This window comes from Psittacula echo, assembly GCF_963264785.1.
Source record: "Psittacula echo genome assembly, chromosome: 1".
Lineage (NCBI taxonomy): Eukaryota > Metazoa > Chordata > Aves > Psittaciformes > Psittacidae > Psittacula > Psittacula echo.
The window spans coordinates 104,790,133-104,808,849 of record NC_137735.1 but is presented as its reverse complement, the minus strand read 5'-3'; the positions used below and the strand labels follow the sequence as shown (position 1 = coordinate 104,808,849).

The 18,717-nt window shown below is 38.4% G+C and overlaps 1 protein-coding gene across 1 annotated transcript; it reads right to left on the bottom strand.

Annotated features, from left to right (window-relative positions):
• Positions 1-8,944: 8,944 nt before the first annotated feature.
• On the bottom strand, positions 8,945-16,730 carry LOC308223493 (sulfotransferase 6B1-like; the record flags this gene model as incomplete). Its single annotated transcript, XM_080622597.1, has 6 exons — positions 8,945-9,063; positions 11,111-11,297; positions 12,333-12,427; positions 14,723-14,849; positions 15,638-15,822; positions 16,586-16,730. 6 exons carry the CDS (start codon positions 16,728-16,730, stop codon positions 8,945-8,947), a joined length of 858 nt encoding a protein of 285 aa, XP_080478723.1.
• Positions 16,731-18,717: the final 1,987 nt, after the last annotated feature.

Here is an 18,717-nt window from a genome sequence, read left to right as displayed (position 1 = left end):
TGTCCCATAAATCGAATCTTAATCTTTACACCTGTCTTACAGGAATGATGTGTCTTTAGTTCATAATCCAGACATTTTTCATGGATCAATGATTTTGCATGACTTGAAGATCTGTAATTCAGACTTTCAAAAAAAAAAAAAAGAAATCTGATCGTTTTTCTCATTTGGATTACATTTGCTTTATCAAATGTCAACATGGTATTGTAGTTATGTGCTTGCTTTTTTGCAGGATTCATCTCCATAAGGAAGAGTTTTAACATGATCGAGAGATCAGGAGAAAAATAGCTATCAAACTTCTTCCTGTATTTTTAAAAGAAAGCTCCGTTACTGTAAACCTAGTTAATATTAGTTAGGAAAAGCACTTAAGTGTGTGTTAAATTTCAAGCTCATAAATAATTAAATGGCATTTGGAATTGTGCCTCTTTGAATCTGTTTATATTGGGGTTTATGAAAGTGCTTAAATTAACATACCTGAATGCTTTGTCAAATTTGAGGTTAATTTTCACACTAACACTGAGATTGTTCCTTTGTAGAAACTCAGTTTTTATCTATGAAGGCCTTTATTACAATCGCTGAGTTAAAAACACTGTAACATTTAATGTGTATGGTATGGAAAACTAAATGTTGTTTAAACGCAAAAGATGAAAACCAGAAAACAACCAAAATATAGTTGTTGATTGTGGGTTTATAAAAACTATATATATCCAGACTTTTTAGCACATTAATTTAAAGCTGGTGTATATGTATGCTTGTATTTATGGAAAATACAATTTTTACTGTGTCTTGATTTAAAGGACTTAGTAGCTGTAAAAATTCATAGAACTGACTCTAAAAATAAGCATCAGTTTTCAATCCTAGTATTTATCAGTGGATCAAGTTCTGCTTTGGGTTATGCTGAAAAATGAAAAATAGCTGTGGTACACAGGTAATTACTACTGAGTTGAATAATAATGGCTTGTCATTTTAGTTAGTTTCTCTGCTAAATAGACACTCCCACTATAATATCAACTGACAGATGGCCCTCTGATTAACTTTGTGTTTACTTCCTTTTACAAAGGAAAATTTTAAACTGAATTTCTTTTACTGCGTATCTACAGTAGGAACAGTAAAAGATGAATAGTTTACTAATCAGCTCGAACTTATCATTTAAGTATTTCTTGTCAGTGAAGTTTTAGGGTTCTGTGCTGGATAAATCCTATGAACTTTGATAACAGGAGAGACACATTTTAGACCGAACTGTGGACTTTGGTATAGGGAGATGGATTATTTAGTTTTATAGACTTATGTGGTAAAGCTTCAGAAGTCCAGACTCAATGAACAATTCAGGTTTGATAATGTTATAGAATTGGCAAGTTTTTCATTACTTCACCTTGTGTCATTATCAGTAACTTGCTGACTTAAATTTCAACTGTGAATAGATCCTTGTTCACTGTGAATAGATTGCTTTAAACAAGGTGACTGTGATTCCCATTCTTTTTATGTTACAGAAAGCAAAAATGAGTAAGTGCAGTTGTAATAAAAATACGAGTTGGAAGTACTGTTTTTAGCTTACTGTTTGAATCAATAGCTCTTCTAACGTTTCAGCTGCTTGGTGAATGTGCTGCCGTATACATTGGATCTCTACCCAAAATTTCTGCATGAATCAAAAATAAATGCAGAAATGTTTTTATATGAGTGTTGGTAACACTTTGGCACAAGGAGTAGTGGTTAGCCCTTCATCTGCTTCTGGATCCATTAATTTATTTTTATCTGATCTTTGTCCTATTCAGTGTATGCTTCTCTCCAGTTCTGTGCTGTTTCCTGTAGGGTAATCCAATGTGTTCTGACCTTAGTTCATTTCAAATCAATATGAATTACATATCGCTCTACCTTTTAAGGTTAAAGAGATTTTATAATACTTGGTGATTTAAGCTGCTTAATACTTTTAAACCATGAGCACACATTAGTTAATCTTTTCCAGAGCCTATGTAAGATGGTGGTTCTGTTGTTTTTTGGTTTTTTATATTTTCTGTTAGTATTCTCTTAAAACACTATTTTCTGTTTCCAGAAATAACTCCAAATGAGTCTGGTTTATACCCAGCAGGATTAATTATCCTAAATGTCAGCATTATAAGAGCAATAATAAAGTATGTCCAGTGGAAGAAAACCACTGTTATGGAGAAACCTGTTGCATAGATGAGTTAATTAGAAAAATCTTATCATTAATGCACTTGTCTTAAAAATCCTTGGTTGGTACGTTTGTTTCTCTCTTTTTCTCAGATAGGTTTGTCTATTCCCATTGCTGATCCTAGATGCATTTGTGTATGTGGCTCTGTTTTAGTAGAGCTTTTCCCACTGCTAGGTACTGGAGGAAAGAGAAACAGTTGAGAGCAGCCCCATTCTGTAGCTGTCTCCCACACCTCTATAGCATTACAGAACACTTCCCCAAAAGGGGTGCCATTATTTATTTTTGCAGATGGAAGGATTTTTTTAGTTGCTTATAAAAAAAAAAAGCTGTTATAGGGAATGAACAGTGAGCAATGTGGAGGCAATGATACCTAATCATTTAGGTTAGTAAAGAACAGCTAGCAGTTAAAAAGCAAACTGAATTTTAGGAATTCAAAAGAACAAAAAGGATAAAAGTAATTATTCCACTGTGTAAGTCAGTGATTTGCATGTATCTTGAACACTGTTTTGTTTCTTGCATGTTAAAAAGGTTGTAGTACTCAAAAGGTTCGTGGGAGGATAAAATGGATGACAAAGGAATCGGGTTCAGTGTGAGCAACAATCAGGAAGGAGGGCTGCAGGAAGTTGTGTTAGATATCTAACAGGGAAAGACTGCTGAACCAAACTAGCAGGGACCAAAAGCATATGCCTGAAGAATATGGATTTATTGTGTTGTATTAGGCAGTGCTTTCCAGTTTTCCTGTGGCCTCAAAACATTTGCAGCTCAGGAATTTCCGTAGCTGGACATGGCTTATAGACATTTAATAAATGTCTGTAAGCACACTTAAAATGGCCTTTGGCCATGTGTTCCATGAGTCTGACACCTGATAGGATTCCTCTGGTTCTGAGCCTTGGTTTCTTCTTCCTCTTACTTGTACAGGAAATACCCAAGTGCATTTTTAGCCTTATTTCACAATATACATTCTGAAACGCTCGTTCTAAAATGTCAATGTGTAGCTCTGACAGCACGGAGCAGGACATGGCATTGCTATTACCGATAGGAATTAATCCTTTAATCCTCAAAGCTCACTGAAAATAAGGCAGAATTGTGTAAAATTGCATGACATAAGCTGAATCAACATCTATAGTTCATAGATACTCATGGTAAATTGCTTACGAAGTTGTTGGACAAAATGTAATTGGAGGTTGGGAGAATATTCAGGAAAATATCACGTTTGTCCTGTTTGCTCACATACTCTTGCAGACAAGTTTCTGGGCTAAATTGATGTATATCTGAGCTAACACGGCCACTTTCATGTTAAAGTTAAATGTGGATATAGTCTCTTCAGGGGTGTAACTTCTACCTAAGGCTGTAGTTGCACAATGTTTTATTTCCTGTACAGTCCACATAAGAGTGTGACTGGTTTTGTTCTCCCGCCTTTTTTCCCTAGTTACATCTTGTCCTCAGCAGCAGAGTCTCAAGTTGGAAGGGGATGCGTCACCAGTACTGATCTGATCAGTGATGCCCTTCTCAAGTGTTGCGATTGATTTGGTGAAGCCCAATCTAAAAAACTGAAGAATGGGATGAAGTAATTGATTTAGACAAATATAAAGCACTCCAATTAATCTGACTTAATGAACTTAAAGCTTTCTTCAGAATGTTTCTTGTGATCTGTCTTTGGATTCATTCAATTTTATGAATTCTGCTATTTGTGGATATCTTTTGTGCACTCTCACTGTAAAACACCTGTGGGCTGTCTGCAAGCCATGCTGCTTTTTACTTCTTATTCTTGCATGCTTCATACCCTGCCAGGTTTTTACTAAATGTCATTGAGCACCTTGCAGCTCGTAAGAGTGAATCTCCTCAAGTTTCTTATTTGTTTAGAGAAAGCACACGTTCGATTTATAATGAAAATCAAGAGATTTCAGGGGTTTTCAGGATAAGGCTGCAGGCAGTGCATGCCAACGTAAAGAGCAAGCTAACAGGATCTGTGACTTGCAGTGCATCTGTACTGATACCCCTGCAGAGAAGCAGGGGAACTAACGTCTGGGCTGCTTCAGTTAAGGTACTGTCATCAATGTCTGGGTTTGGATAGCACAGAGATACACGAGCTAGCTCCTACTGCATTTCATTCACCTGCTAATGAAGTCGTGCTGTACCGTTCCTTTTAAATTATTATTGTTATAATGTAGGTAAATCCTTAATTTAGCCAGTAGGCAATGCTGTAGACTAATTAATTCCTCCTCCCTCTTAAGTAGCTAGGCAACTAACTGCAGTTTTTGCAGCACAGTGATACCTACCTGGCTGTTGGGTTAGGTCTAAGTAGTTTACCAAGGTCACAAATGACAGAGTACAACAAACCACTTTTATTCTTTGTTTTAGTGAAAGGTCCTGCAGGCAGAAAAGGAAAATCTGATTTTATTACTCCTCAGCATTTATATTTGTTTATATGGGAGTGCCATCATCTGTCCCATTGTCCTGTCTCTACTGTGGCTGCTGGTAGATTAGATTCTCAGCGATACGAATTGGTCATTCCTGGATACAGCCTTGCAGACACTGGCAGTCAGAAATGAAAGAGTTCATAAGCAGGCTGTGCATCAGGACTGCCCTAGGTACCCAGACACAGACCTGCTCCCCCCAGACCTGTGTGTGATTTCCTTTAGAGTGCTGTTTTTGAGCATCCTGCAAAAATGAATGCTTAATTCTTGTGCAGAGCTTTGTGGTTAAAACACTGCAGTCAATAGATGTCAGTGAAGAGCAAGCATTTCTGTTCCTTTCAGAGGCAGCTCTGCTCCCCTTCTACTGGCAGAAAGCCTGAATGGCTGCGAAGCCCACACCAGAGTGACATGCCTCTGGTGCCTTGGGATTGCAGCTGTTTCCAAGGCAGCTGCTTCTCTGCTTAGCATTGGCCTGTGAGACCAGTTTGGCAAAAGGACAGAAGAGGCACAGCGACGTAAGTTTTGACTACATGCATTTATGTTGCTGGGATTTTTCACTCGAGCAGCTGTAGGAAGCTCCTGCTGGGGCCACGAGGTGCCGCCGCTCCTCACTGCTTGGACAAGGAGAAGCCTCTTCTGCGGGAGCCCAGGAAGGGCAATGTCTCACCACACGCACGGTATCTCTGCCCGTCCTTTCCTACAGTATAGTCTCTGTGGTATGCAGGATGGACAAACAGATTCAGGAAAAGGGGAGGACTGTCTCCTATCCAAGTTAGTAGAGAAGCTACTGCAGAATTGTGTCTTATGATTGCAGGTCCCTTGAAAGACAGTGGATTGTTGTCACCTGTGAAGCTGGAACTGGTAGAAGAGTGACACAGCCACTCAGTTCCTTTCCCCTTTCTGAACACGGTCTTTCAGCGATTGTCTTCACCACCATGCTCAGCCCTTTCTGTCAGGCTTGATTTCTTCTGCCCTGTCCCCACTGGTCTTTGCAGAAGGAGCATCCTTGGCTCTTTGTCTGTGGTCTGTGACTGTCTTTCATCAGCTGGTCATGAAGCAATCCCCGTGGAAATTCCTTCTGTTCCTCCACGTTTACTTTTCCAGCTCACAGATGGTTATACATAAACTCTTGTCTTGATCCCCTGAGCATCTCTGCTTTACTTAGACCCAGTGTAGAAACCCACCAATTGATCTGCCCTGAGTTTTCTCTATCTTCCTATGACTTATGGTTTCAAAGATTACCAGATCTGGCTCAGATTCCTTCTCCCAGCTGCTTTCCTCCCTCATTTCTCCAGACTCACTTGCATCTTCTACAAGGTGCAAGAAGCTATACAGAGAGATTTATTTTTTTTTTCCACCAGTCATTGTTTTCCTCCAAGAAACTGCTTTAGGCATCAAACTTACTGTGTTAGAACTAGTATAACTAAGTCAGGTCACTAGGATGTTTATCTGAGCACCTTTTCTTCTTTGAGAGCTACTTCAGACTCTGGTTGTGTGCTGTTTTCAGGAAGAACATCCTTGAAGCAAGGTCTGAAATTCACATGTTCCTCTCACAAGAATTCCAGCTTTCCAAATTGTCTTGCTCTCTTTTTGATCTGACCTGAAGGCCAGGTAAGCCTGTGTAGCAAGCAAAGCAGGCTGACTTCAACAAGAGATGGTAGAAGCCTCTTGTCTCAGCTCTGATGGCATAAATATTTAATGCTGTCTTCTCTAATTAAATCAGTATTTAGAAGAGCCCTTAATCAGGAAGAAGGAATATATTACCCAAATAGTAAAGCAATATTGTAGCCATTTACATGTAATAGAGATGGCACAGGGCTTTGTTTCTTCCAAACCTACTGTTGCTGTGATCTAGGTACACTTTGGACCAATAGTTTTATATTTTGTAGAATTGAAATTGCCCTCTCTCCGAAACTTTTCACTGCCATAGAAAAAAAGAAAGAAAAATGGAGAGGGGAAAAGTCAGTTTTACAACATCTTACTGTGGAAGTTTCGAAATTTTTTAACATCTTTGTGACCGGCCAAAATGACCTGTGGAGCCAGACTGACAATTCTTTGCAAAGTTCAGTTTGAATCCCTCCACTACAGTCATGGGAAGGGGAGGGGGAGTAGCTGCACAGTGGGGAGAGCAAGAGAAAAGAGAATGAAAGAAATGGTAAGCGTGGCAACTGCTGGGAGACCCTGGTTGCCCCCATTCTTTAGTAACAGTACCCAGCATAGCTTTCTGGACCTCTGATGTAGGCACATTTTGCTATGCTGTCGTCAGCTGCACTGGGCTGTGCCAGTGCCTACGGTGAACCTGCTACCCTGTAGTTGTACTAGCAGAAGGTGCTTTCTTTCTATTACGCAGTGCTGTGCTCTACCTCAGGTGTGGCTGCATTGCGTAAAGCTTGAGGAAAGCTGTATTTGGAGATTAAAAGTGCTGTAAGAGTGCAAAGTATTACTGAGAGGAACTTTATTTTGACAGTACATTTAACTCTGCAGTGCAGTGCTAGGGGTCCCACAGCTGGGAAAGCACTCGCTGCTTTATATTCTAATGCTATCTCCTCAGCCAGTTCAGGGCTATATGCTTTAACCCTCGATCCACATAGAATGTTCTCACCCTGTCTCTTCATACACAGTTTCATATGGTGAATATATACACTGCTGCTGGTTTTCTTAACGCAGTTAATAAACTTAAATGCAAACTTTGTTTGCCCAAGGACCCTTGGGCTTTTTTCCATACTGAAAGGGCTAGAAAAAAGTCTTTAAGTAAAAAGTCCAAGCATCATCATTAGCTGATCTCTTGCCACTTGCTAATAGTGTTAGAATGACACCTGAAAGGAAGGTAATGGTGGTCCATGGCATTTTAGTAGGAGAGAATGTGATTTTAGTGTCAGAATTGCATAGCACACAAACAAACTTCTGGTTTCCAAATGGGCATTTGCATAAAACAGTGCTCAGGGCAGCATCTTGCTTTGATTGTGTTGAATTGGTAGTTGTCAAGGGACTGCAGTTGAACAGGATTTTCTCTCACTGATTTCTTCAGCACATAACTTCTGTATCATTTGTGCAGATGCAAAACCAGTAGGTCAGCTTGCACAAGCAAGGTATGAAATAAGAGGGCTGTGTGGCAAGTGTGAAATGTGTGGCTAGAGAAGGCTTTAGTGTTTCGCTCTAAATGAGGCCATACCTTAGCTTCTCAGAAACAGAGGACAAAGCTTGCCTTACTGATGTGTACCTTCAGAGCACACAAGAGTCAGAGTAATTGTGCTTGTCTGCACGAATTTCTTTTCAAACAGCTTTTGCTATGTTTTTTTCTGTCTGATGATGCCTTGGCATTGCATGGTTGGGGAGATCTAGTTTGGGGAGAAGAGTCTTTAAAGCCAGCCAACAAAGCAAATCGAAGGTGAGGACAGAAAACGTATCATGGAATAAACCAAAAGAAAAATCCTTTCTGGGTTCCTAGAGCAGTCCCTCAGATATGAACACAGACAGCTGAATCTTGGAAAATTTATCTTATCAGGACAGGGTAAATAAGGAAGTTGTGTTCAGATTAAACTGTCTCTGACTGCAGTCTGTTTACCACAGTGGAACTGTTGAGTTCTGTTGCACAAGGACTGTGAAGTAAAATGTTTCTCATCAAAACACTGGAAACAAGCATTTTGCAGGAAGAAAGTCAAATGGAAAAAATCCCCACATTTGTAGTTCCTAAGCTTATGATGCAGAAGTTTACGTGGATTTACATTAGTTGCATTTAAAACGCAAGCACTATACAGTACTTAACCCAGAAATGTTACATCAAAGAACTACATGTTATATATATAAGAAAGACATTTAAAAGACATTTGATAAGCAAACTTCAGATTGTCAAATGTAAAGCTGCAGTTCTCAACTTCAGTATCAATAACAGTCTGATAAAATAGGCACTTTCCAAATCATGATAGATCAAGAAGGGAACAGGGCTGGCGTCAAACCTTTGGTCATTATCTTATGATGTGGGTTTAGACTTTTCAAATATTCAGAATCTTATGGGTTTGGTTTTAGGGTTTTTTTTCTTAACATCTTATGTAGAATTCCTTAATTATATCTAAGACATCCATTCATATACCTCTAGAGGAAAAAATAAATAAATTATAAGGTAGTTTTGGTTGTAGAAAAACGAGTCTGACTCCTGACTCTGGAAAACCGTATACATCTGCCCACTGAAAACTGAGTTCACCTCTGGCATAGTGTCAGAATTTTCCTGTCCCCAGAATCTCGTGTTTACAATCCTTTCTGTTGGGAGGCTTATAAACTGAGTGGGAGCCCCCATTCAGAATTTCCCACCAATCGCTCTATCTGTGTTTGTTGATAACTGGGTATTGTTCTTCACATGCAGTCAGAATTCATAGGTGAGACTTTTTGCCATTTTGCTGAGCTTCATTTTCTCATTGAATATCTCCTCAAACCTTTGATTCTGTTTTGGAGTGAAATGGTTCTTCCAATCACCAACAGTGCCTAGGAGAGCAGGGGCAGAAAAAGAATAGTAAGGTTAGCAATATATAGTGCAGAAAATTATTTAAATGCAGCCCAGTTTGATTAATGTTGCTGTTGGCACAAATTGTTAATATATTATTAACCATAGTCTCTGTGGTAGGTCATGATCATAAGTAATTGTTTTATTGGTCTGGTGGGACTCTGAAGGAAGCAGCTAGTTCATCATCCATAAAGGCTGTTAGCCCTCAGTCCCATACTTGGCTAGTGCCAGCAGCTAAGTGGTACATGAAGAGGAGCAGGTTTCCTAGATGGATTACAGCTTTGGTCATCTCAGCAGAGAGGCGTCTTCTGCACCTTAGATATATGCAGTTAAAGGTCTGCCTTGGCTCTTTCACAGGCAGTAGCGGAAATTATTACTTCCTTTCTAAACCCATCTCACCCTACTCAATGTCTAAAACTCATCAAATGAATGGTGCCCCAGAAGCAGCCATATGTCTCCACTGGCTAAAGAAGACTCCTAAAAAAGGAGCCCAGAATGACCTGATAGATGAATCCTACCCCTAGCCTCTAAGGCTTTCTACAGAAGAGATGTCCCACTACATAAAGGGGCAGTTAGGTGTTTCTGAGTGACCACGCACACTCATGTTCAGTAAAGCGTTTCAACTGTTACCCAGTTTCAGCAAACAGGAAAATGTTTATTAAACTGACATATTTGCATGAGACTGTGTACAATGCATCCTCTAAAGACCCTGCATCCTGGGGAGATTCTGACTGGACACTAAAGGAGATTTTTTCACCATGAGAACAATCAGCTATAGGAACAATCTCCTTAGGGAAAAGGCGGATTCTGCAAAGTTGGACACTTTTAAGATTCGGCTGAACAGGGTACTGGGACATCTAGCCTAGGTCATACTTTGCCAAGAACGGTTGGACCAGATATGATCCCTGAGGTCCCTTCCAACATGGGATTCTATGACTCTATGATTCTGCAGTCCCCAAACTGCTAACTAAAATAGCATTCTGGACAGCTGAGACAAGAAAAGAGAGTCTGAAGAATAACGTATATGTGTAAATCTTCTGTAAACTGTCTGCAACTAGCTAAACCCCTGGGATTTGCATAGGAACTGCTTGGAAGTGAAACTGTTGGTGTTTTTCAAAATTTTCAACATGCTTCTGTCAAAGTTCACTGACTTAGAACAGTGTATCTGAAGCTTTTGTTTGTTTTTTTTACTGAGAGATTGTATTTTGACATTTGCTTTAGCTCACTGGTAAAAACATTCTGAATTAGCGAAATGTAAAAAAGCGTTTCCCTATTTATTAACTGAAACAACTCTTGGTTTTAAACTGTCAATTATTGTTCAAAAATTAACTAAGTAAAAATAATCAAAACCCGACTAAACACGATGGTTTGATCTACTCATTCAAATCTGAGGAAATGTTAGGAGCAAGAAAACAGCTCCTGCAGATATTTTAAAGTCCCATCTGAGCTAAACACTGTTCAAGATTTTACTGCAGATTCCAGCTTGGCCAAGGTCTGAAGGCTACCTGTGAGGACATCAAGTGATTGAGTCATCCCTTCTTTTGTTGTTGTCGTTGTCAGCATATTCCTTTTTCAGGAACATTTCAATAAGATAAGAGATAGTATGGAGGATAAAGGCTACAAGCAGTCTCCTTTGGAAGGAATGTGTCTAGCTCTTTCTAAAACAAAGAGACCTTTGCAGGTGATATCAGAGGAGACACGTTGTAAAAGACTGAAGTGGTCAACTTTTAGATAAAAAAAATGCAGAATAATGCTTCATGAAGCTTTCCTTTTAGCATAAAAGCTCCCATGGAGCAATATTAATCAGACTGTTTTTCAGACTCCCCCATGCTTCCTTAGCATAACTCTGCATTTGCGACCAGAGAACTTAGAAAGAAAGTGATTTTTAAGATGGCTTCCAATTGAAGGATCCTGTCACCGCTTCCTGGGGCTGATTCAAAGCATCACTACATTCCAGGAAAGATCTGGACTGTGACCTCTGGCTGGATTCCCACTCCTTCTGTGTTAAGCCCAGCCAAAGGAACTTACCTTTTCGGAAAATTAGCTTCCTGTTGGATGTCAGTGCACAAACAGTGTGATTGGGATTGCTGTTCTCCTTTTCTGTGTCTATTTTCATCTCTGAGAATGAGGACTTCTTGCAGATGTCTTGGATATCATCGTCACTGATGTTTAAACCCAAGAACAAACTCATGTCCTTTACAACCTTAGGGAGATCCTGAGATACAAGAAAAATGAAGCTTTTATATTTCTGAGCTGATTATCAGGCTTCTAGTTGATATGAAAGTGATTCTTTTTATTACCTACCAAGTTCATCACAGATTTGCTTTCAAGCAAAGTTAAAGATGTTATTGGACTGTGTAGATGATGAATGCAGTAAACCTGATTCCCCTCTTACCCATACTCACAGAAATGAGTAAATGCTAAGTATGTGATATCAAACATATTGCCAGTTTTACTCCCAGAGCAGGTAAAGTGTCCTGTCTCTCAGAATTATTTCACTGGGAGCAGAGAAATTGTTTAAGCTCAGTTTCTGTGTAAGTAGCTTGTTTAATTGGAGGTGCTATATCTATAGATCCAGCTGGTTTATTTGTATACCTTGGTGGATTCCCTCCTTCCTTCCCCCTGCCCCACCCAAAAAGGAACAAAACTATTTTAATGGAAACACCAGAAAGTGTTTTCTAGTCACCCAAAAATTCATTCTATGAAAGCTGAAGTTTGCTGGTATTTGTCTTTTTTAAAGCATAACAAAGCAGTTTCTGCATAATAATCTCTTTTCATCAAAATCTTCTTCCTACCTCTTGAGCTTCTACTTTTCTTGTATATAGGGAGCACAAGTCCCACTGACCATGTATAGTTCTATTGTCTTACATTACTTTATGAAAATTTCACCTGAAATGTCAGGTATAGGAGGTTAATGTGTGGCCCTTAACAGATGTCTTTGGTTGATCTTTCCATAGGATGAAGAACAAGGAATTTGAAATTCTTTCTGTAGCCTGGGGAAAACAGTGTAATATATGTCCCACTCCTACATCTATGAAATGCAGCTGTCATAGGATTTGATATTTATATAACTTCTGCAGTCAGAATTAGTTCACTAATATAAAGTTCTGTGCAAATAAAAAATGTGCCCAAAGACATACATTCACATATTCCTTCTTTCTCTTTTTTCATTATAATTTGCTCTTTGATATTTTAATGATGTTAATTTACAAGTAATGCATTCTGAAATAAGAGCAGAGAGCATATTTACCTTCTTCATGTCTTCATAGAATAAAAACAGGATGTTTTTTTCATTTTCATGTTCATCCCAACTTAGGAAATGATCAAACCAGGATCCACAGACAACTGAAAAGAAAACCCATGTAGAAGAGATTCATATAAATTTTATTCATAAATAACTCTGATGGTATCTCACACATTTACGGCAATGAGCCCTTCATAACATATACCCTGTATTCCTCTAAAACAGATTGCATCCTTTTCGTGAAGTGACTCAAGCTTATCATACTTGTTTGAATACTTTTTCATGTTAGAGATGCATTCTGTAGTTAGATATAATTCTGTATGTAGATATGATTCTGTAGTGGGAACAGGCTCCAAATCTAAGAAAAGGCCAGTAATGAGGAAAAACGTATTAGCCTAATCAGATCTGAGCATCTCAGCAAATGTCTGTATGACTGTGATCACAGCTAGAAATATGATCACTTCACTAGGCAATGAAATAAGGAGCCTGTTAAATGGAGCACGCCTTCATTAGCTGTTTTGTCCCAGCAGGGGAGAATCTGTATTATTTTTAAACATCAATGAATAATTATGTAAAGAAGTTATGCAAATACATCATTCAGCTAATGGCATAGATACCTTACAGTTTTACAGCTGACTCATAGTACTTGTTTTGTCTGAATACTCCTTTTGCTAAGCCATAGGAGGACAGCTAAATTTCAGCTTTCTTTTGAAAAACAGAGTTCTGACCCTTCTGCTTGAAAGAGAAGATAGACTGCACTGAAAGCTGAGTTGAAAGCCTCTTGTAGGTGATGAGAAGAGGCCTGGACAGAGCAATCACACTGTGACGCTGCTTTATAACTACCACAAGAAAAGTATAATATTGTAAGGGACATCAGTTTGTTTGCAAACTGTGAGTTATAATTAAGTATTTTGCTGAATACTCCAGTCCGCAGACCTGTCCTGCACATAAAGTACTGTTTAATTGCAAATCACATGTGCTCCACAGTATGCAATTAAACCCTGCTCTCCTGGTCAACCACACTGAGGATGTGGTCAACAATAGTGTAGAATAGCCCTGTTGGCTTCAGGGGTACAGCACACAGCCTCGGAGACTCCAGGGACAGCGTCACAGTTGTCACTGTTTGTCCTCACCCTTGTTCTGAACTGAGATTAACTTTGCAAGTGTGCTACAGGATCTGAATGACCTTAATATGTTTCTATTAGGAGCAAAAACAACATCTCTGTATCACCTCTTAAGTAAATTTCTGTTGTAACGAGCATAGTTATCTTTTTATGCTATATGTAAGGACACAGAAAATAGAAGGTGGCTACTAATTTACAGATAAATTACAGATTAATATAATCCTCTTTTATTTTTTTTCACTATCATATATTGAGAGTTGATACTAAACAAGCCAAGATACTGCACATCACTGAAGGATGTGCATTAGGGCTGCCCTGAACTAGGAACACGAGATCTGAGCCAAAGTGTATACAAGGCAGTAGATAGATTGACTTCTGGAGCTCTAACATTGATGACTGCAATGGCACTTTTCTGTCAAAGTTTTCAAGCCAATCTATCATTGTTGCTGTTATCTTCACTATGGTTGTATAGGAGGAACACGTCCTCAAAGAAGTAATAAAGCAATAAAAATGGGAGTGGATAAGTGCAATATGGTCCTGTTGTCAGTTTCCATGACAGAATGGCCACTCATAAAAATCTTACTCTTGTCCTTGATCTTTGGACCCCGCTACTAAGACAGCACATCAAGCAGAGAGTGTGCAGCTGGGCTTTATGAAAGCCTCTACGCTCCCTTTGAAGGTGCAATAAAGGCTGTCTTCAAGACTGGAGAAGACACTAGACCTGCAAGCATAGCTCTCAGTGCAGCCTGGAATGGTCTCCCCATGTGCTCCATTGCCCACACTTTGGCATGGCAGAGGAGCTGTATACGCACACCACCTCTTTCACAGTTTAAACATGAACTCTTGATGGGAAGCAGCCTGTTACTGTGGTTCACAAGACAAGGTTGAAAATGTTTTAACACAGGCAAATCCAGATCAGAATCAGCAAATTGTCAGGGATTTCAGAGCATTTGTGGGAAGAAATAAAACCAGTATCTTGTCTGCGTTTTTAAGCAGATATGTCAGAGGACAGCGAAACCCTGCAAAGAGCAGTTGGGCTGAAATAATGCAGCCACTTATCAAAATGTCTCCTTGGAGGGCTGAAGATAGTATCCTACTGTTTGTTCTTGTTTAGTTTGGCATTAGAATTCATCCTGAAAAAGACCCAACAGCTAAAGATGTATGAAGAAGGAGTTCAATAAGGAGTTTTCACGTGGTACACATTTCTTGATTCTTCCTGTGCATAATAAGCTAATGTAAACTGCAAGGAGAAAATGTAACATTTATCCTTACCATCTCCTTTTAAGAACAAGTCAAAGAAAGCAGTCCAGGTGTCTATAGTGGGAAGGTTAGGGTTATCTCTGTAGTAATGATACAAGGAAACTGCAGTATCTTTTGGATTTCTGCTGATGTAGATCATCTGTAAATGAAGATGATACAGGTATTAATGATAATACCTGTGTTCATTTTACCTCATGAGTCAGTATGGTAACTAACACATGAAACCAATATCTAATTAACATTCACAGGACTGCTGCAAAACATAAATTTTGACCTTTCATTCAAACTATCTGTGTCCCAAAAGCCTGGATCTGAGTAATCCTGAAATTTTGAACTTCTAATATAAAATCTGAGACCCAGAGCTTATTTTTTAAAGATCTCCCACATTAGCATGGGAGGAACTCAGAACTGTGATCTGAATCTGCTTCTCACATTTCAGTTCTCTGTTTGCCCCATAGATCTTTACAAAAAAGTCTTCACAAAGCTTCAAGAAGAGGGGCAGAGTACCTTCACCCATAGAACAGCCCGTAATTACCCAAAATAACTATTTTCTAAGCCAGTCCTCCAGTGAAATAGGGCCATGAGAACACCCTTGTCACCTCCCCCCCATCCTTAATAATATATTTCTGATTGAAAGATGTTGATGTTCTATTATTTTTTGTGGTGCCTGGTATGCAAATCCCCCATGGGAGCAGTGAGGCAGGAGCAGAACACAGTCCCTAGCCCAGGTCTCTGCTCATGGTGCCCTTAGCTGTTGATCATCTGTGTCTCCAAAGTTCACAGCAAACCACTTCAGGAAACTGTAAATAATTTAAAAATTAATAAGGATTGTCCTCGTTTCAGCTGGGATAGACTTAATTTTCTTCCAAATTAGATTCCTAATAGACACTTAACATATCTTACTGCTTTTATGTCTTTTTGCCTTACCTTGCATTTTTTATTCTTAAAATTTGGAGGTAACATGTTGTAGTCTAAGTGAGTTGGAATGATTCTCTTTGACGAGAGTTTATTCAACTCTTCCAATTTGGAAATGTCTCCAAATTCAATGGGAGATGTTAGTGTAACTTGAGTATTGTAAAGCTTTGTTATAACTCCTGCAAGCCAGTGAGTGCCTGCAGAAAAGTAATTTTAAGGAGAAAACAAAGGAAAGAATATTTGTTACTGAGAAAACGTGTGGAACATGCATTTTGAAAGAGCTTCCTAATGCACAAGTAATACTCCTAATCCTCTAGTTTCAAGAAACTTTACATAGCTGAATCATCCCATTGACTCCAAATGTATAAATACTGGAAAAATAAGGGCTGTAGCTGAAGTACAGAGTAACTCTATGAGAAGTGTTCGTGTTGGTACTAAATCAGCCTCATTAGACAAATGCTTGTCAACTGGGACATGGTTATGTTCTTTTCGTTATTTATTTTACAATTATCTGGGGTTTTTTCCTTATCATGTTTGGAAAGTACTGCTTGAGCTTCCTCTTTGGTATGTGCTTCTGTATGCAATGAGGCAGAGAGAGGGAATAAGAAATGAATACATCTACAGCCAAGATCCATACAAATAACTTAATACGACTCTTGACTTGCTCATAATTGTATGTAGAAACTCCTTAGGAAAATCCTTCAAGTACAGATTTTGCTTACAAGAAAGAAATATTTATTTGCTTTCCAACATGAAAACACCTGAGATTATTTTCAATTAAAGGATCAAATTTAGATAAATATCACTTTTTTTTTCATTTGAACACTTACAAACAGAGTAATATATTCATATGCTCAAACAGCCTTTCCTGTTTCATGTACACAGATATTTCCCAACTAGTTTAAGCAAAGAACAAACAATTGAGACTTCTTGCAATTAACATCTAAAAGTAGAACTTACCAGACTTGGGATAGGAAACCAAAAGGACATCATCTTCTCTGGCATCAAAAGTATCCAAGGATTTTAAAAGTTCTGGAGAAGACCTGATGGTAAAGGGAATCCCCTTAAACATGTGAATGAGTTCTGCCTCACTAGGGTTGGACATGTTTGCTTAAGTCTTGGATTCCTGCAAATCAGATAACAGTGAGATGAAGGGGATTTAAGAGTCACTTCTCAGTCAGATGGTCTGAAGTGACAAATTGAGACCAAGTAATAGAAACTTCATGCTTTTATACTTTGCTATGTGCCATAGCGTCATATCAGATATTGCTTTTTCCAGGTAGTTGATAAAGGCAACTGAAGTATTAGAGGTAATTTGATAAATAACTGAAATGTCATCATGGAAAAGTACGTCATCTGTTACCTCTCCAGATAAAGTAATGAAGTGATAGTTAAAATGTATTAATTATGGCAAATTACAAGAATGAACAGTATATGTTGCCTTAAAATATGCTTAATATGATTATTCTATAAGTTATACCTTGCTGGAAACTGTTTTAGCCTCTGAGGAAAAAGCTGCATCTTAAAATACTTTTTATGGATACAAAACCAGTGTCTTATTTTATGTGAATGAAATGTTTTTGTTTCATTTTACCAGATACACAACAGACTGAATTTTCAAAAGTACAAATCAGTTCCAAAAGCTTGAATTCTGTGATGTTAAGGTACTAGATTTTTGAACATTTTAGAATTTCAGCCTGAGGCATTTTAAAAACAGAGGCACCTAGAGGCACAATCATTTTTTAAGCTGTCATGTGTGTCCATAACAGTTATAGACAACAAAAATCACAAATTTAAAATAGATATTTAACATTGGCTTGAGTCCTGCATGTTTCATGACTAGAAGTGGTTGAAGATTTTTTAATCTTTCAACAGAATATCATCAGATATTCAAAATATTCATCAAAATAAGAATTGCTTGCAGGAAAGAGGCACTTCTCAATTAATTACCTGCTTTGAAATGTATTTTTGAAAAAAAAATTGAACCTGTGGAAAAATATCATTATTGGTTTTTGAAAGCTCCACTTCTGTCTGAAGTGATCTTAATGCACCACAGGGAAATAAATTGCTCAGTTTTCAATCAAACCTTTTTTTTGAATCCTTAATATTTTCGATTTTCCTTTCAACGGCCACAAATTCATTTACTAATTTTTACATAATTTTCACATAATTTTCCTGAAACATCCACTATCTTCACTATTTGTATTGAAAACCTTCTACAATATATTCAGCTGGGGCCTTTCAATATCTTCAGTGCAAATCTTGGTTTAAAATAGATCAAATTGCCTTCAGGAATTTCCCAAGTTTACCAAGGTCCAAGACCTTTTTTTTTTTATCATAAATAATAACGTAGGTTTACCTAAGTACCTCCCATTACCGAAGGTACCTCTTTTGACCCCTGGTAAGAAGTTAATGATTAGAGAAGCCCTTCCAATGAACACCTGAGCAGTCAAAATTGCAAGGAGTAAAGACAGTTACCAGCTTCTGTACTTGTCTTTTTCTAATTCAAGCTCCAGAAAAAATAGCAATATAGTATTGGTTCTCCCTCCCCTTCCTTTTCTTTGCTGTATTGCCAGCCTACCTGTCAAAAATAAGTGAATTCAGCAAGACCAGATCTCTTTGTCTTTGTTGTCTATAAAGTTGCTCTTAAACAGTTATTACCTGCAAAATGTGCCCTGTGCCATCAGTAAACTATGAGTTCCAGTCACACAGGTCCAAGTGAGGATGAAAATCATAGAAAATATGATATGTTCCCTATCATTAGGGATGAGAGGAGACTGGGGAGTCTTTCCAGAAGGTGATCAAATGAGTCAGTGAGGGTACAAAAACTACAATGGGTACTGATGCTCAGGTAGGAGTTAGGCAATATCTCAGTGGTGAGGAGCTCAACGTTTTTCCCTTGCTCCTAGTCTGAAGACCTAAGCCATCGCTTTTTGTCTTAAGGTGTCAATCCTTAAAAATCTGTGCTCTTTGAAGAGATATCACTTTGGTTACTACAGGTCTACAAAGTATGCTTGGAGACATAGACACCTGTATCTTGTGTTATTCTGAACATCTGTATTAGTCTGAATACAGAGATTTCTAAGGTTAAT